The sequence below is a fragment of the Mobula birostris genome, chromosome 19 (genome assembly GCF_030028105.1).
Source record: "Mobula birostris isolate sMobBir1 chromosome 19, sMobBir1.hap1, whole genome shotgun sequence".
In the NCBI taxonomy this organism is placed as follows: Eukaryota; Metazoa; Chordata; class Chondrichthyes; order Myliobatiformes; family Myliobatidae; genus Mobula; species Mobula birostris.
The window spans coordinates 32950841-32971687 of record NC_092388.1 but is presented as its reverse complement, the minus strand read 5'-3'; the positions used below and the strand labels follow the sequence as shown (position 1 = coordinate 32971687).

The 20847-nt window shown below is 41.2% G+C and overlaps 1 protein-coding gene across 1 annotated transcript in view; it reads right to left on the bottom strand.

The window, feature by feature from the left end:
- The window catches only part of mylk4b (myosin light chain kinase family, member 4b), a 204608-nt gene that overhangs the window by 131760 nt on the left and 52001 nt on the right, over nt 1–20847 (bottom strand). The window contains exon 2 of the mRNA XM_072283392.1: nt 1364–1636. Coding sequence (XP_072139493.1) covers nt 1364–1582 — 219 coding nt within the window. The 5' untranslated portion in view covers nt 1583–1636. The remainder of the gene's footprint in view (nt 1–1363; nt 1637–20847) is intronic.

Genomic DNA, 20847 nt, shown 5'->3' with positions numbered 1-20847 from the left:
GCACTACCTGACAACATCTGCCCCTGGCCAAAGGCTACGGTTACCTCATCAGGTAAGAGAGCACCCCAGTGTATGATGCAAGGATTTCCAACATTTGCAGACTTTCTCATGTTTACAATAAAAATACCTGACACACAAATGGTTTTTCTCCTTTTACAAATACTAAAAGGTTTTTTTTAAACTCCCTTTGATTCAATCAGTGTCCCTTCAATCCTTTTTACTTCCAATTGCCAAAAAACTAACTTTGGCAATTAGAATTACTTCTTAATTTGTTTTATCTCAGAAAGCTATTTTCTAAGATTTTCTTCAAAAGCTGTCATAAAGAATAATTTATTTGATAACTTTAAGATCATTTATCTCCACAGCTATTTCACCATCTTATTCCAATGCATTACTAATGCACTTGTGAAGTTCTATTCCAAGACGTTCCAGAAGAATTAGTTTGCATATTAATATCATAAGCCACATGTTTTCTTAGGTTGGGTTCATGGAAGGTATCTCTCTGGGTTTGGCTGAATCAGGTCCTGCAGGGTTTGTGGTTTTGGGACTTAGTGGAACTGCTGAAAGTCTCTTACTGCATTGAAGAGTCAAGCATAGGCTAGACACATTCATGAAGATACAGAAAGCAAAGAAGAGGATTACTCTATTCAGTGCATTTATTTTTGAATATAAGTTTCCTTGAAATTAATTGTTCATAGACATAAGCCCCATTACAGGATTTGACCTCATAATCAGGGCAGCAACATATGAGTTCATAATAGTAATCCTGTTTGCTTTCTTAGATGAATGTAAAACATCTATTGCAAAATTTAAAAGAAAGATCTAAGGCATTCTCTGATTTATCTTCCATCTCCAAATTTATTCTTCAAAGGCTATTTATTTCACTGATGTTTGCAGTACCTTGCTGTGCACGATGTGCTACAACTGTGGACTACCCTCCAAATAATGCTTCATTCACTTCAGGATACCAAAACTTATGAACAGTGCTTTGCAAAAAGAGATTTATTTGTAGTATGGAGGAAATATATGATGAAGCCCCATGGGACATGATTTGCTTTCCATAATTCACATTTCATTACCAAATCAGTCCCTCAGGGACTTATTTTCCAAGGCACTCTGTATTAATTAATTCAGAGGCTTGACAAGTTACTGCATACTGTAATTACAATTTGTAAACAAAGGACAAGGCAGACATTTAAAATCAACTTGCCTGTTTGCAGAGTGTATTACAGGTGTTTCAGCTTGAGCTTAATGCAATCAGATCTTAGAGGCAACATGCAGGCTTCTTCAATTAAACTTATATTACTTTGGATTCAAACTATAAATGCTAGGGCTGAGGTGTATATTCAGGAATAAAGCTTACATCATCGTCCTCCGTGTTGCCATCTGGTTCACTGGTTTTTTCTTCCCAGAAATTCCTCATAGTTTCCACTCTTTCCAAGTAATGAAAGAAAGCCATTTTTCCTAACCTTCCACTGTTGGATCTCTTGTTGATTTCCTTCAATCTAGACACCTTCCATGATTTATTAGACTCGGTCAGCTTTATATCTTCGTACCTTCCCTGTTCGTGACCACCTTTCATGCTTCTTCCATAAATATCTCACTTTACTGGCTCACAGATGTTTCCTCTTTTACTCTGTGAATGAAAAAATAAACATATTTCTCTTGTTTCTGGCTAAACTTATTTAACACATTTTGATGCATGTAAAAAGTTCTCCTACATTCAAATACAAAGAAGTAAAACATTACCAATTTTCAATTGCAATTGGAATTTACACATACACACATATATACAGTGGCATGCAAAAGTTTGGGCACCCCTGGTCAAAATTTCTGTTACTGTGAATAGCTAAGCAAAATAAAAGATGACCTGATTTCCAAAAGGCATAAAGTTAAAGATGACACATTTAATTAATATTTTAAGCAAGATTACCTTTTTATTTCCATCTTTTACAGTTTCAAAATAACAAAAAAGGAAAAGGGCCCAGAGCAAAAGTTTGGGCACCCTGCACGGTCGGTGCTTACTAACACCCCCTTTGGCAAGTATCACAGCTTGTAAATGCTTTCTGTAGCCAGCTAAGAGTCTTTCAATTCTTGTGTGGGGGATTTTTGCCCATTCTTCCTTGCAAAAGTCTTCTAGTTCTGTGGGATTCTTGGGCCGTCTTGCATGCACTGCTATTTTGAGGTCTATCCACAGATTTTCAATGGTGTTTAGGTCAGGGGACTGTGAGGGCCATGGCAAAACCTTCAGCTTGTGCCTCTTGAGGTAGTCCATTGTGGATTTTGAGGTGTGTTTAGGATCATTATCCTGTTATAGAAGCCATCCTCCTTTCATCTTCAGCTTTTTTACAGATGGTGTGATGTTTGCTTCCAGAATTTTCTGGTGTTTAATTGAATTCATTCTTCCCTCGACCAGTGAAATATTCCCCATGCCACTGGCTGCAGCACAAGCCCAAAGCATGATCGATCCACCCTCCTGCTTAACAGTTGGAGAGGTGCTCTTTCCATGAAACTCTGCACTCTTTTTTCTCCAAACATACCTTTGCTCATTGCGGTCAAAAAGTTCTCTTTTAAGCAACACGCACAACATGCTGGAGGAACTCAGTAGGTTGGGCAGCATCTGTGGAAACGAACAGTCAACATTTCGGGCCGAGACCCATCATCAGGACTGAAGAGGGAACGGGCAGGGTCCCTATAAAGAAGGTGGGGGGAAGATGAGAAGGAGAAAGCTGGTATGGACCAGATGAAAAACCAGTAAGGGTGCTGCCTGACCTGCTGAATTCCTCCAGTGTGTTGTGTGTGTTGCTTTGACCCCAGCATCTGCAGAGTATTTTATGTTGAAGTTCCATTTTAACTTCATCAGTCCACAGGACTTGTTTCCAAAAGGCATCAGGCTTGTTTAGATGTTCCTTTGCAAAATTCTGATGCTGAATTTTGTGGTGAGGACGCAGGAAAGGTTTTCTTCTGATGACTCTTCCATGAAGGTCATATTTGTGCAGGTGTCGCTGCATAGTAGAACAGTGCACCACCACTCCAGGGTCTGCTAAATCTTCCTGAAGGTCTTTTGCAGTCAAACGGGGGTTTTGATTTGCCTTTCTAGCAATCCTACGAGCAGTTCTCTCGGAAAGTTTTCTTGGCCTTGCAGACCTCAACTTGACCTCCACCATTCCTGTTAACTGCCATTTCTTAATTACATTACAAACTGAGGAAACAGTTACCGGAAAACACTTTGCTATCTTCTTATAGCCTTCTCCTGCTTTGTGGGCATCATTTATTTTAATTTTCAGAGTGCTAGGCAGCTGCTTAAAGGAGCCTATGGCTGCTGATTGTTGGGACAAGGTTTGAGGAGTCAGGGTATTTATAAACTTTTGAAATTTGTATCACCTGGCCTTTCCAAACGATGACTATGAACAAGCCATAGCCCTAACAAGCTAATTAAGGTCTGAGACCTCGGTAATTTTGCGCACGACTTGCCTCACCCTATTCTCCCATTCTCCTGCTACCCCATTAGGAACAGGGTCCTTCTTGTCCTCACCTACCACCCCACCAGCCTCCACTTCCAGTACATAACTCTCCATAAGTTTCACCATTTCCAACAGGATCCCACCACCAAGCACAGCTTTCCCTCCACCTCCAATTTTCATGTTCCGCGGGAATCGCTTCCAACGCGATTCCCTTGTCCATTCATCCCTCCCCACTGAGCTCCCTACTGGGACTGATCCTTGCAACTGGACAAGTCCTACACCTGCCCCTACAGCTCCTCCCCCATGACCACTCAGGGACCCAAACAGTCATTCCAGGTGAGTCTTCACCTGTGAGTCTGTTGGGGGTCATTTACTGTATCAGCGATCCTGGTGTTGCGTCCAGTATATCAGTGAGACCCGGCGGAGATTGGTAGACCACTTAGCCAAGCACCTATGCACAGTCTGCCAGAAAAAGTGGGATCTCCCAGTAGCCACCCATTTTAATTCTATTTCCCATTCCGACATGTCAGCCCATGACTACTTAATTCTAGTAAGTGATATTGGAATAGAATGACTCAGTGACTGTGGTATGCACAAGAAATCAAAGAGCTGTATGATCATGAGTGTAATCTAAACATTGATCTGGGATTTTGGGTTCTCCATACCCATACCATCCACATACCTATCCAAACTTCTCTTAAATGTTTTGAAATCAAGCTCAGATGCACCACTTGCACTGGCAGCTTGTTCAACACTCTCATAACCCTCTGAGTGAAGAAGTTTCCCCTCATGTCCCCTTGAATTTTTCACCTTTCACCCTTAACCCATGACCTCTAGTTGTAGTCCCACCCAAACTGAGTGGAGTAAGCCTAATTGCACTTACCCTGTCTATACCCCTCATAATTTTGTATACCTCTATCAAATCTCCTCTCAATCTTCTACATCTTCTAGGAATAAAGTCCTAACCTATTCAAACTTTCCTAATAAGCTCAGGTCCTCCAGATCCTTGTAAATTTTCTCTGTACTCTTTCAACCTTATTTGGTTGGATTAAATTAAAACACACTTTTCATATCAAGTGTAAGAGAAGATAAAATTTATAAAAGCTTCATATTGAACATTCTTATATTTTACAGATGCAACAACTAGAATTTTTGATTCTTGGCAGTGATCAATAAAGATCTTGGATAGATAATTGTTAAAGTATAAATATTGGAAAGGCAAGTTAGTGATGGCAAGCTTATAGGGTTAGTAATGGTCAACAAAACCATTTAAAGAGTATTTATTGAATCCTGTGAGAACTTGTAACTTGTTAGTACTCATAAAAATAATCAGAATTGGATTGAAATGGAACGTACTTCTCCTGTACTAAAATAGAGCACATTATTGAGGAACTGGATTATGTTATGTCACTACCAACAGAGGAACTAGTCTCAATACAGGTTTCTTTTGTTTTGACTCGGCTTTAGAGAATATTTTATTTTACCCATATCGTCCTGTATCCAATGATGTCACTGAGCGAATTTTCCATCCATTAGCAAACTTTTCATAAACTACTATACAATTATGCAGTCCACGATATGTTTTATCCCTGCTATGCAGAACATGATTGAGCTCAGTTTAACCAAACCTGGAGGGAAGAATGGAGTCAAGGTTGAAACAGGAACACATGATTCTCAAATCATGAGAGAAGCAATGCAAGCAACATGATAAAACTCATAGTTAACACTCCCTGAGCAAATCTGACATTCAAAAATGGGAGCAAAAATCTGTCTGTCCACAGGTGCTGCCTGACTTGCTGAGTTCCAGATTCCACCATCTGCAGTCTCTTGTGTCTCAATTCAGAAATAGGATATTGGTACAATGGTATCGTTTGGATGTACTAAAGGATTAGATGGGCCAAAGAGCCTGCTTCTGTGTTGTACTTTTCTATGACTCTAAACCGAGTTGTCAGCTGCAATGTTTGATCCCCACATCCGAAGTCTCAGTGATATTGAATCTACAGCAGTAGTTCAGTTCATTATTCATTATTTATCATATAATTATACTGAGATAAGAGAATGGCGCACTTTTGTATTCTTTTGGTAACTATTATTGATACTTCCAATGGGATGAAGGAATGTGACCACAGGAAAAGGACTGCCTAGTACAGATTGATGAAACTTTTTTCACAAACAATTCCTGTCTCTGTCTCACTTTGAGTATATATCATCCATGCAGATTGTGTAAACAAACATATTTTTCTTGAATGCTGTTGCTTACTTGACTCATTACAGCTCCCAATCCATAATTCAGGAATCAATGAAGATTCACTTCTCCACTTTTCTTACATAAACCATAGAGTCATGCTATTCTGTTTGGCAATTTCACTTATTGTTTTTCTTTTGGAACAGATATGTAGCATCAGTACTATTGCAGGGTCTGGAAGAATTCTAGCATTGTTCTATACCATGACTAAGTTCATGTTTAATTATCATTCAGCCATTGAGGAATATAGCCAAATGAAACAGTGTTCCTCCAAGGTCAAGGTGCAAAACACATTACCAACAGCACACAGTGCATACCAGACATAGAATGTATGGTTACAATACTAAAAAAACATACAATCACAAAGGAAAAAAGTAATATAGCCCAAGTCCCTGAGTGGCTTGTTCTTCAACCGAACAAGCACTGAGTGAACAGCAGAGGGCAGCATTGAGTGACACCACCCCCACCCCTGGAGGGCAGCACTAGCGGGAGGAGGCAGCCACCACCAAACACTACAGATTCCAACACACCTGCAGAGGCCTCTGCTCTCTCACATACTGTCACCAGTAGGGTTGCCAACTTTCTCACTCTCAAATAAGGGACAAAAGTAGCAGTCAAATACGGGACACTTGTGTTTACCCCGAGAAAGACTACCATGAACATAAAGCCTTGTGTGGGCACCTGTGTGCGCATGCGTGACAGGCGCATGTGTGACATGCGCATGGGCGTACGTGCCGATTTTTTTTCCACAAATCGGTTTTGGCTTAATCTTCCCAACTACACTGTATATACATTATTTCTAATTTATATAGGCTGTGTATTTATCATATCATTCCTGCTTTTACTATATGTTAGTGTTATTTTAGGTTTTATGTGCTCCATCACCATCGAGCAATTCGCTGAACAATTCCCGCAGTACGTGATGTTCTTAATATCCAGTAGTGACTTACAACCACAAAAAAGATGCAAAGGATGAATAATTACATCTTTGATTGGACCTGGAGTGGCCGTTGCATTGTGGTAAGATGCATTCTATCCAGTTTCCTTAATTTCACAGTCATTTTCTCCTTTTTATGACTTTTATTAATTCATTTTTCAGGGCCTGTTTATTACTGGCAAGGAAAGCATTTATTGCCCATCTCCTATCGCCCAAGGCATTGAGCAGCTTGCATGATTATCTAAAAGTCAACTGCATGGTGGATCTGATACCACATTCGGATGTTAGAGTAAGCATGCAGATATCCTCACTGAAGTTTTGTGGTTATTATTAAATAATGACAAATCACATTAAAATTTGAGATTATCAATTGAATTTAAATTACACAGCTACATGGTGGGATTTGAACTCAGATTGTCATATTGCAGTTGCTGTTATTCATCTGATAACTTAGCCATTGCATTACCATCATAACCATAAATTGTCTGGTTGCAAAATAAACTAATATGTTACTACTTTCAATACAAATGCACTTTTCCTTCTTTTGAGCTTTATGTTGTGCTTGTGTAGGTGTGTGAAAATTTCTCACAAAGATTTTTTTTCATTATTTGCATCTATTATTGTAGATTGTTGTATTATTATAGATTAAGTATCATCTTGATTGTTCAAAGATCTACAAACGTTGTACAACTAGTAGTGTCTTGTACATTGTGATGTGATGATCTCACACGGTGTGGTTGACTGGAGTAGTAGTGAAGACTTTATTGATTCTCAAATGTTGTTGACTCTCTTTATCCAAATTCAGCTGAGTATTTGCATGTGGCTAATTTGGTAAAAAAAAATCTTTTTTTCTCCTGCCAACTCTACATATAGATTCAACAAAAAAAAGCAATGTGCTGCTCATGTTCAATTGTGTGGTTCGATGTAATCATGTAAATATCACATTGTCAAGCACGCTTGTCCAATTTTGACATGACTATAATTAGTATAACTAGGTCACGCAGGCTCATCTCACCTGAACTGAATTTTGTTCTGACTTATCTACCAGTAAGGTGGCAGCGTATATGGTCGCAGCGGCCACTCCAGGTCCAACCAAAGGTGCAATTGTTCATCCTTTATGTCTTTTTTTTATTATCACAAGACACCATTGGTTAACCAGAACATCAAGTACTGCAAGTCCACCCCATCAAAGAGTTGCTCGGAGGTTATGGAGCTGAATTTGGTGCAGACTGTGTTGCCACCTGCTACAGGAAACGTTGGAGTTGGTGCACCAAGGCAGTGTACAGTCTAGCAAATGAAGTAAGTGATGGCCTTGGACATTTTTCTTGTGATCTCAAGACCCCATTAGACCTTGGTAATGTAGAATTCTGCAAGTCCATTTCACTAGTTCATTGGCGAGACTGGCATCGGGGGAGATGCAAAGCCTCAATTGTAGTATAGACTAGGCCTCAAGCCACAGGCTTGCCTGTTGCAACTGCCGAGGGAAAGACAGCAAAGGTGGTGTGGGAGAGAGCAGAGATGTAGCTGCTGTGCTCGTTGGGGCCTGGCCCTGCCTGTCAGTGCTGCCCTCCAGTGTTCGCACAGTGAAAGACAAGCTGGATTGCATTCATCTGCGGACTGCTGTGAGCTTCCTCTTACCAACAACATCCATGCATCATCAGTGGAAGTTTCTCTTTTACTGATTATTGAGGAATATCACAAAATGCTCTATTTGCACTTGTGGAAAGATAGTCCCATTGAAATTGACTGTACTTGATTCTGGGAACAGAGTTTAATGTGCAGACCCTGCTATGTTGGAGCTCTAAACAATGGTGACCAGAGGCTAATCCTTGTCTCATTGATCATGCCACAAATCATCCCAAAAACTTTGTACTCAACACTCCAAATATCAATGTTCAAAGCGAGAAATTGTTTAGTGAAATAAATTATGTCATGTTCAAATCATAAAGATTTAAACATTGAACAACAATGGAATTTTGCAGATTTACACCACCTGCACCAGAGGTTTTAAGAAAGCCCTTGCACACTTGTTATTACCGATAACAGCTGGACACCATTTGGAATTGAACTTCTCACTCTTTTGTTCTGGTGAGATGGCAGTGCGGTTGGATGCACCAACCTCTCCTGGTCCAACAAGAGGTGTTTTTGTCCATTTTTTTATGATTGCAAGACACTGGTGGATATTAAGGGCTTCAGTACTGCAGGTCTCCTCCATCAGCAAGTTGCTCAGTGGTGGGACAACTGGAGGAGCTGGGCTTTGTGCAGACCGTATTGCTTCCTGCCACAGAAAGGTGTTGGCGTCGGAGTCGGCGCACGAAGGTGGCGTGCAGTCTGACAGTAAGTGATAGCTTTGGATGTTTCCCTTGTGATTGCAAGACCACTGTGGACATTGGTAATGTAGAATACTGCAAGGCCATTCACCGGTTTATTATTGGGGGGAGCTCACGGCCTCAGTAGTAGCGTGGACTGGGCCTCATGTCACAGGATCACTTGTTGCAGCCGCCCAAGGGGGGAGACGCTGGAGACGATGTGGCATGGTGTCCCTTGTTTCAGTGCAGTCCTCCGTTGTTCACTTGGTGTAAGACAAACTCGATTCCATTTTCTGCGAACTGCTTCAGACTTGTTCTTGATGACAACTTCCATGCACAAGGACATGACACTCAGGGCCTCGGGTTCTGTTATATATATTGTTGTGTGACTGCACGTTACTGCTATCTTATATGTTCCTTGTGCCATGTATGACTGTTTCGTACTTTGGCCCCATTTCATTTGTCTGTATTCAAGGGTATTTATGTATGGTTGAAGGACAATTAAACTTCAACTTGAAGTTGATTTTTACTTTAAATAGTGGTGTTGTTCATGGCTTCTACAGTATAGTGCAAAATGTGAATTACGTACTGGAATAGAGAAACCAGTTATTTGTTGGATGTCAAAGATATTACTCCAAAAGGGGAGCAGTTGATAGGATGCCTATTTCAGCTTATGTCGGCTTAGAGAAGATACAGAATCCATGCTGCCACCGATTATTAGGATCCACGTGCACAGCCATGGCAACCAATGATTTTTCTGGCTCCACACTTGTTGGACTCTGAAATGGGGAGCCATGATTCTCCCAAATGTGTAACATTTTCTTTTACATGAAGGAGAGTTAGACAGGAAGAAGAGAAATGATGCTAAAGGAGGAAGAAACAGGGGAAAGTGGTCCTTCATGTTGAACTAACAGGTATGAAACCTGCACAGAGAGGAAAAAGCCTGAAAGCTATGCAGACTTTTTCTCAGGAGGCAGTGGGCAGAAATATTTAGTATATCAATGCTAAAGACATTTCGTTCCTACTAGGTTGAGTAGCTTTGAATCAAAACTCCACTTCTCAGTACCGAAATTTACTTACAATACTGGCAGTCTACACAGCACTGCCCTCTAGCACTGCAACATAAACCCATGCACTCACTACGATTACAAACTTCGCTTACCAAACAACTCATTCTTATGCCAATTCACCGTGTTCCGCTGTAGCATCATCATTTTCTCAAAACCTGATACATCCTCTTCATCTTTACAGGTAAAGATTGTACACCATACAAGCCAAAAAAAAACCTGCCCATTGAACCTTGGTTTGAATATTTTCAGGGCAGAGCTGGACGCATACATGATAGGTAGATAGGTGAAAGGTTATCAGGGGTAGGCAGGAATGCGGAGCTGTGGTTAGTCAGATCTTGTTAAATGATGTCACAAACTCAAGGGTCTGTGTGACATTCTCTGCTCTGAATTCATTCAGTTTATCTCAGGCACTGAAGATTTAGGAAGAAAGGAATCCAAGGAGTGTGTTCAAATGCCTACTCAATAAGCTTCAAGACCTGGGCCTCAGTAGCTCCTTGTGCAATTGGGTACTCAATTTCCTCACTTGCTGACCCCAGTCAGTTCGGATTGGCAGCAACATCTCCTCCGCAATCTCCAACAGCACGGGTGCACCACAAGGCTGTGTGCTTAGCCCCCTGCTCTACTCACTGTACATTTATGACTGGGTGGCTAAGCATAGCTCCAATGCCATTTTCAGTTTGCTGATGACACCACTGTTAAAGACTAAATCAAAGGTGGTGTCCTCATCAGAGAGTCAGTGGTGGAGAGGATCAGCAGTTTTAAATTTCTCAGTGCTTTCATTTTGGAGGACGGACCTGTCTGGGCCCAGCACGTAAGTGCAATTACAATGAAAGTACAGCAGTGCCTCTATTTCCTTCAGAGTTTGTGAAGATTCGGCATGACATCAAAAAGTTCAACAAACTTCTATAGATGTGTGGTGGTACTGAAACACCAATACTCTTGAATGGAAAATCCTACAAAAAGCATCGGATATGGCGCAGTCCATCATGGGTAAAGCCCTCCCCACCATTGAGTACATCTACACAGAACGTTGTCGTAGGAAGGCAGGGACCCCCACCACGCAGGTCAAGCTTTCATCTCACTGCTGCCATCAAGAAGGTGGTACAGGAGCCTCTGGACTCACACCACCAGGTTCAGGAACAGTTATTACCCCTCAGCCATCAGGTTTGTGAAAAATAGGGGATAACTTCACTCAACTTGACTTGCTCCATCACCGAAAAGTTCCCAACACCTATGGATTCACTTTCAAGGATTCTTCATCTCACGTTTCCGTATCTATTGCTTATTTATCTATTATTATTCCTTCTTTCTTTTTGTATTTGCACAGTTAGTTGTTTCTTGCACACTGACTGGGTGCACAGTTGGTGTGGTCTTTCATTTATTCTATGATAGTTGTTAGGCTGTTATGGATGTATTGAGTATGCCTGCAAGAAAACTAATTTCAGGGCTGTATATGATGACAGAAATGCACTTTGATAGTAAATGTACTTTGAACTTTGAAATGAATGAGCTTGTTCTGCTCTGCACCTGATCTGTGGCCCAGGGTTCCCTGGGGCTGAATCTGTGTCCCATGTGACAGCCTTGTATACATAGGGAGTTGTTTGGATGAGATTTCAAAAACACAATGAGAGCTAAAAGCATCACTCACAGTAGTAAATAGGTTGAGCACCACCCTATTAGATCATGGCTGGTCTGTATTTTAACTCCCTGCAGACAGCTTGATTCCAATATCTTTAACATCAATCTTGGATTTGAAATTTTCCATTAACCTAGTCCCAGCAGCATTTCTGGGGAAAGTTCCAGAATTTCACTTCCCCCATTGGTGCTTCCTGTCATCACTTTGTCAACCTGTGACTTTAATGTTATTTCCTTTTTTCTAGACCCCAGAATGGAAATTGGTTTCTCTCTCTGTCCTAACAAATCTATTAAACATCTTAAATGCCTCAGTTCCATCAGCCTTTGAACAAAGTCTGTCCAATCTGTGCATCTACCTCCCAGAAATTAACACATTTGGTGCCATTCTCAGTCAATGCAACAAAACAACACCAAGAAGGCAAACGTTTAGCCAAGTTAAAGAAATAAAGAATTATCTTGGAAATACTGGTGATCCTTTGAACTGATGCTGGGAGTAGGGCTTTCATGCTGTTTACTACCACATGCTGAATGGGATGAACCACGATAACTCAAGTATTGGGAAGTCCAAAATAGAATAGCTCAATGCAGCACAACAGCCATATTTTTTCCAAACAGAATGAGACTGATATGCGTTTATTGACTATGTGATTTCAACTGTCCATACTGTCAACTGTATGGCGCCTGCAAAGTGATACCACGTAGCCAAGTATCTCAAAGTTCAAATTAAATTTATTATCAAAGTATGCATATATCACCAATTGCTACCCTGAGATTGATTTTCTTGCAACCATTCACAGTAGAACAGAGAAATACAATCGAATCAACGAAAAACTGCACACAAAGACTAACAAACAACCAATGTGCAAAAAAGACACACCGTGCAAACTGTACAAATAGATGGGTGAATGGATAAATAAATAAAGAAATACTGAGAACATGAGTTGTAGAATCCTCAGAAGCGAATCCATAAAGTAGCTAGAAATGGGATGCTGGTCTCAATGGGCAATGGAAGCAAACTATCTCATAACACTTATTAGGATGAGCTGAGATAGAGGTTACAAACTATGTACTAATAACTAAAATTAGTATAGATAGGCACTTACTGGTCAGTATGGACATTGTGGGCCAACGGGACTACTCCTATGCTGTATGGCTTTATGACTCTGAAAACTGAAACCCATACTTGCCTGCATATCTCTGTAAAGTAAAAGCATCCGTTAGTCTTGCGAGACCATGGACCTGCGCCTGGAAAGTCTTCACTCTCCAGGGCGCAGGCCTGGACAAGGTTGTATGGAAGACCGGCAGTTGCCCATGCTGCAAGTCTCCCCTCTTCACGACACCAATGTTGTCCAAGGGAAGGGCATTAGGACCCATACAGCTTGGCACCGGTGTCGTCGCAGAGCAATGTGTGATTAAGTGCCTTGCTCAAGGACACAACACGTTGCCTCAGCTGGGCCTCGAACTCACGACCTTCAGGTCGCTAGTCCAATGCCTTAACCACTCGGCCATGTGCCCACATAACTGTACTGCTGTTCAGTTATCAATGAGAGAGAGGTAAAGAAATTCTTGAGTAGTGAATTATGTTCATAAATATTTTGGAACTTAAGGAGAACTAAACCCAGTTATTACACAATTATTTGAGCTATACTCTTTCTGAACTGAATTAGCAATTAGAATTCATCAAACATTGTTGAAATTTCCTCCGTCAAGGAGGAAATACAGAAACCTGAAAATACACGCTCGGTTGTCAGGAACAGCTTTTTTCCCCCTGCATCGTCAGATTTCTGAATGGATGATAATCTCATGAACACTACCTCACTATCTTTTTGCCCCCATTTTGCACTGCACATTTAATTTAACCTTTTTATATATACTTATTGTAACTTACAACATTTCATTATTCTGTATTGCAGCTGCAAAATAAAAAAATTTCACAACACATGCCAGTAATATTAACAACAGGAATTCTGCAGATGCTGGAAATTCAAGCAACACACGTCAAAGTTGCTGGTGAATGCAGCAGGCCGGGTAGCATCTCTAGGAAGAGGTGCAGTCGATGTTTCAGGCCGAGACCCTTCATCAGGACTAACTGAAGGAAGGGTGAGTAAGGGATTTGAAAGTGGGAGGGAGAGGGGGAAATCCAAAATGATAGGAGAAGACAGGAGGGGGGAGAGATGGAGTCAAGAGCTGGACAGGTGATTGGCAAAAGGGATACGAGAGGATCATGGGACAGGAGGTCCGGGAAGAAAGACAAGGTGGGGGGGAGGACCCAGAGGATGGGCAAGAGGTATATTCAGAGGGACAGAGGGAGAAAAAGGAGAGTGAGAGAAAGAATGTGTGTATAAAAATAAGTAACAGATGGGGTACGAGGGGGAGGTGGGGCCTTAGCGGAAGTTAGGGAAGTCGATGTTCATGTCATCAGGTTGGAGGCTACCCAGACGGAATATAAGGTGTTGTTCCTCCAACCTGAGTGTGGCTTCATCTTTACAGTAGAGGAGGCCGTGGATAGACATGTCAGAATGGGAATGGGATGTGGAATTAAAATGTGTGGCCACTGGAAGATCCTGCTTTCTCTGGCGGACAGAGCGTAGATGTTCAGCAAAGCGGTCTCCCAGTCTGCGTCGGGTCTCGCCAATATATAAAAGGCCACATCGGGAGCACCGGACGCAGTATATCACCCCCGTCGACTCACAGGTGAAATGTTGCCTCACCTGGAAGGACTGTTTGGGGCCCTGAATGGTGGTAAGGGAGGAAGTGTAAGGGCATGTGTAGCACTTGTTCCGCTTACACGGATAAGTGCCAGGAGGGAGATCAGTGGGGAGGGATGGGAGGGATAAAGTCAACTCGTTGACTTTATTAACTTTGCCTCCAACTTTCACCCTGCCCTCAAGTTTACCTGGTCCATTTCGACACCTCCCTCCCCTTTCTAGATCTTTCTGTCTCTGTCTCTGGAGACAGCTTATCCACTGATGTCTACTATAAGCCTACTGACTCTCATAGCTATCTGGACTATTCCTCTTCTCACCCTGTCTCCTGTACTGGACTATTCCTCTTCTCACCCTCTACTGTAAAGATGAAGCCACACTCAGGTTGGAGGAACGACACCTTATATTCCGTCTGGGTAGCCTCCAACCTGATGGCATGAACATCGACTTCTCTAACTTCCGCTAAGGCCCCACCTCCCCCTCGTACCCCATCTGTTACTCATTTTTATGCACACATTCTTTCTCTCACTCTCCTTTTTCTCCCTCTGTCCCTCTGAATATACCTCTTGCCCATCCTCTGGGTCCCCCCTCCCCCCGTCTTTCTTCCCGACCTCCTGTCCCATGATCCTCTCGTATCCCCTTTTGCCAATCACCTGTCCAGCTCTTGGCTCCATCCCTCCCCCTCCTGTCTTCTCCTCTCATTTTGGATCTCCCCCTCCCCCTCCAACTTTCAAATCCCTTACTCACTCTTCCTTCAGTTAGTCCTGACGAAGGGTCTCGGCCTGAAACATCAACTGCACCTCTTCCTACAGATGCTGCTTGGCCTGCTGCGTTCACCAGCAACTTTGATGTGTGTTGCTCCAGTAATATTAAACCTGATTTTGAATCTAAAAGTAGTCAAGTAAAGGGAAGAACTGCTCTGAATTTACAAATTATGGAACAGAAACGAAACTCATGATTAAAATATCTTTGTGGAATTGATTAGAAAAATAGCATCTGTTTACAATGGCTACATTGTTGTCCAATCAGCAATATGGCAATAACCATATTGTAAGGAAAATGAAATGAACTGCAGATGATGGAAATTCAAGGAAAGAATGTTTGACTTTATAAATGTTTCATTCTATTTTGGTAAAACTTGAATGATAGCAATTAACTCATTTAGCACACATAAGTAATTTAACTCAAATTCTTGTTCACTTTCACCTAAATTTGTGCCTCCTTTTTCTTCTGCAAAAGTCATCGCAACATTAAATACCTGTGTAGAATACATGAAGTCAGTGAGAAAAACACATTACCACATCAAATAAAAATACAGCATTTTGTTCTGGTCACAGTAAATGGGATCCAGAATGTTTTCACTCCAAGATTAAGGTGTCTGTTCATTAACAATTCCAACAGAGAAAGCCAATGGCTCTGTTTTCTAATACTTAATATGTTTCTTGGCAAATAATCTGGAATGTCCACATTAAAGACACGAGAGGTGCTTTGTGAAAAATAAAGAATTTTGAAAATAATATGAATTTATACATAATTGTTGATACCTAAGCATTCAAATAAAATAGACTTCAAATGCTTCAAATAAACTTCTATCATGCTAAGAAAAAAATGTATGAGAGGTCATTTATTTAATTAGAATTAAGAAGCATTAACCAAAACTTTCATTAATGAAACAAGAGGACATCGGCTTATGATATGAGGAATGAGTTTAAAAGGAAACGTTGGGAGTTTTGTTTGATATGTTTGGTGCTTGGAAGTAGGTACAGAGGAGATGTCAGGGGTAAGTTTTTTTATGCAAACAGTGGTGAGTGTGTGGAATGGGCTGCCGGCAACGGTGGTGGAGGCGGATATGATAGGGTCTTTTAAGAGACTCCTGGATAGGTGCATGGAGCTTAGAAAAATAGAGGGCTAAGGGTAACCCGAGGTAATTTCTAAAGTAAGTACATGTTCGGCACAGCATGTACTGTGCTATATGATTACATGAATCTTTTATTCAAGGAAATATAAAAACATAAATTGGATTTATAAGGATTATGTTGGACTGAGACATAATATACATAGGCAATACATTGATTCAGATCGATGTTTGGTGAAACAAATACAATCAAAACAGAGAGTGGGCCTATACATTTCAATGGTCTGGATTTTCCAGAGGGAACCTGTTGCCCACACATTTCCAGTTCCCCTGAATTTATCTTCCAAAACCTGAAAAGCCAAGATGGACCCAGACCACAGGCAATGCAACTGAGGCACAAGAATAAGCCAGAACCAGGCCCTCCTTCAGAAACCTTTGCAAGCTCAGACCTCTACCTTGGCTGTCTGCCAATGCTGTCAAAATATTTCAGCAGCAATCAGAAACATATGAAATGCTTTAAATGTGAACTAAATGAATATATCGATAAAAATGGTTAAACATAAAACCAAAATAAAAACACTTAAATACACTTTCTCCCATTACAGCCATTTATCTGAATGCCTATCAGCCAAATAAACCAGATTGCTACAGGTAATTGCAGGCAGACAGCCACTAAGCCATCTAGTAACCTTCTCTGACTAACCCTCCAACAAGCTGTTGCTGTCATTTTATTCAGGTGTCTTGTTAAGATAATAATCTGATCGAGAGTGTTACTGCTGGGGTAATGGACAACGAAGATATCCTTGAATGTCAAGAGAAAGTAGTGAAACTTCCGTTTCATGAAGATATACTTTGTCAATTGTAATGACGTGATGGTGATGTGAAAATTATCATTTGAATTAAAATAAGGAAAAATCTTGGGTTTGGCAATGGAGTGCATCCCTGCACCCCTTCTGTGATCTGAGCAAGTGGTGAGATGTCTTCAAGTGAATCTCCAGAGTTTAGCATCCACTGTAGTCCGTGAGCCAGGACCCCAAATTTGGGCCACTGGTACCATCTGAAGGGAATAATTCTTATGGGGATTTTTGGCAAGGCATACACCCCTAGTGCTAGAAAATATGGGATATTGGTGGGAATATAGCTCAGACTATATGTTTTTCAGAAAAGTTGTTAAAATTAGCATCTCTACAAATGTCATCTATTACTGGCAGTGACGACACAGTCACTGTACATTACATAAGATGTACTTCTGTTTTCATGTTCTGTTTCACATTGATATCTTGTATATAACCATTTATATCACCTTTGCAGCAGGTGTTTTTTTCACCAGCAATGTTAATGTGATTTTTTTTCTGTTTCAGGTACTGTGGTAGTGGGATAGTCCTGTACAATAGAGGAAAGAGAAGAGTAGAGTAGATTTAAATCTAGAGTAGCCGTAAGTACTTTGCTTCAGAATGGAGAGCCGTAAGTACAAAGAATCTATTAAGAGGCAGTGTATCATACACCGGAAAACATCAAAAGAAGATGATGACCATTTAGTTAATCCTCAACACTATAAATCCTGGAAGCAGCCAAAGTGAGAAACTATGCCCCTATTTTAGACATTACTAAAGAACTTGGAGAGAAAGAAGTCCCAAGAATCTACTATCACCAAAAATGCCAAAGCCTCTTCACCATGACAAGAGACTTAGTGACTCTGAAAAGGAAAGCCAAGGGAAGCATTACTGATGAAGCTGGTGTGAATACCTGTACATCAAAAAGGCCAAGTAGGAGATCTTCATCAGAAGCAAGGGTGTATGATCAAATCTGCATTTTTTGTAATATGGTGACATTTCTGAAGGGCTCCAAGTCATGTGAAAAGCTTACACAAGCTGTACAACTCAGAGTTGATCAAACACTACGAGAATGTGCAACCCTAAAGAAAGAAGAAAAGATTCTAGCAGCAACAAGCAGAGACATAGTTGCTGCAGAGGCCCACTATCATGTTTCATGCTATAAGGATTATACCAGAATCAAGGAAAAGGAACCCGAGTACAAAGAGAATGACGATGAAACAGATGGTGATGAACTGTATAAAAGGTCTGAAAGGGAAGCCTATAAAGACCTTTTCAAGTATATCAGAACTGATATCATACCCAACAAGATGATTGTACAAGTCACTTCTTTGTTCACAAAACTTGAATCTTTCGTGCTATCTGGTGGAGTTCCACTCCTGCAAGATTCTACGAGGAAGCACATTTGAAGGAAACTGGAATCTGAGCTGGACAATTCAGTAGATATATTTCCAGATGACAAAGGAAAGTTGTTAATGGTTCCTGAAAGTGTATCATTAAGGAACGTTGTCTTGGAAAATCAAACTTTACAGAAAGAACTCAAAGTTTAGAGGGCCGAGGCAACCAATTTCGAGCAGTAGAAGAGCAACTCCCAGGCAACTCTGGACAGTGGTTGATGGAATGAACTTGTTCCAAAGAGTGAAAGGTGATCAAGTTAATTTCAGAGATGTTTCCACAACAATTCTGGGTATGGCTCTGAGGGAAGGCAGTCAGAGTAGCAGAATAGATGTTATGTTCGACACATACAAGGAGAACTCTATCAAGAATAGTGAAAGATCTCTACGGGGTGAAGGGACAGGTCATGAGTTGCAAGGTATCACAGGCACACAGATGGTGAGGCAGTGCAGGAGCTTCCTGACCAAAGTCAGTAACAAAAATAGTCTCATTAGCTTCATAGTCCATGAATGGAGGAAGGTGGAGTACAGAGCAAAGCTACAGGAGAAGATTCTGTCTGCAACTGTGAATGACAAATGTTACAGGATCACATTTCAAGACAGCGAGGAGGTGCCAGCTCTTCAGTGTCAACAAGAAGAAGCAGATGGCTGCCTACTTCTCCATGCTGCCCATGCCACAAGAGAGGGATACCAATCTGTAGAGATCTGCTCAGAAGACACAGATGTCTTTATCATGTCTTTAGCATTTTGTGACAAGATTGAGCCCCCATTGTTCCAGAAGTGTGGCTCTAGAACCCGTACAAGGCTTGTAGACATCAGGAAGGTTGTTGCCACTGTTGACATAGAGGTTTGTAGGGCTCTCATCGGGTTGCACGCATATACAGGATGTGACACCATAAGCGTTTTTGCAGGAAAAGGGAAGACAAGTGCCCTAAAACTTCTGACCAACAAGAGGGAAACTCAGGACGTTCTTGGAGTTGGGTCAGGAATGGGACCTCTCCCCAGAAAGGATGGACAAACTGGAGGCATTTACACGTCTCCTGTATGCCCCAAAAGCATTGACCACCAAGGTCAATGAGCTCAGGTATCACCTCTTCTGCGCCAAAAAAGGTGAAATCGAAAGTCATCAACTCCCACCATGCAAAGACTGCTTAACAAAACAGGCACAGCAAGCCAGCTACCAGGCTGGTATATGGAGAAGAAACCACAAGTGCCAAGCCCTGTTGGCAGAGGATGGAAGATGGAGAGAGAAGAGGAAGCTGAACAGTTAGTGGTGCATTGGATGGAAGGCCAGCCAGCACCCGATGCCATCCTGGATCTACTGCCCTGTAACTGTCCAAAAAAATGTTCACTCCCAAGATGTATGTGTTTTGCAAATGGTCTCAGGTGTACTGACATGTGTAGACTGGCAGACTGTGAGAACCAGGCATCCACCTCAGAGAGTGTGGAAAGTTCAGATGAAGATAAGGAAGATGTGGAAGACTTGAAAAATTATTATGATTATTAATAGGTTATGAAAGTATGGAAAACAAAGTATGGAAAGCAGTCTTTGATTAAATATATTCATTTTACAACCAAATGGGACCTAGGTTATGGCCGTGTGGAACCCCACATTTGAATTATTGTACTGTAATTCTATGTGCTATGACAAAAGCTTAAGATTGTTTTGATTTGGTACAACAATATGGAAAGTTCCACGACATTGATAAAACTCCAGAAATCTCTGCAAATGAGGGTTTTTTTTACCTTTTGGGGGGCGGTAACAGTTTCTGCTGTACTGATGTTAATATGGAATATATACAAAAAGTGATTCCTTATTTGAAGTAATAAAGCTACCACTGGTGCAATGCTATCACATATTTTCTAACTCTAGAGATGTATACCTTGCCAAAAATCACTATGAGCATTATTCCCCTCAGATGGTACCGACCGACCCTACTGGCTCACGGACTATTGGAACTTCAGAAAGTTTTTGACAAGAACAGGCCATTTGACCCAACAAAGCATGCCAAATTTATATTCATATAGTGTATTGAAATAACTATCGAGTTTAGGTTTGAAAGTCTCTAAGGTGCTACCCTCAACTACACAACTAGATAGTTTGTTCCATGTGTCCACAAGTCACTGTGTAAAGAAATGGTTCCTGATGTTAGTCCGAAATCTCCCTTTAACTAGTCTCCTCCTTTGGCCCCATGTCTTTGATGATGGGTTAATTTTAAGCAGCAGCTGTGCATCCTAACAATATGTCTGGAGACAACCTCCCTTGATCACCCTCTTTCTCCTCTTGATGTGCAGCAGACAGGGACAGCCTGAGCCTTTACTTAGTGATGGCTCAAGGCGTGTCCCCACTTCAGGCTTTTAATCTATTTTCAGGTGCTGTTAGTGATTTATTTTGTCAAC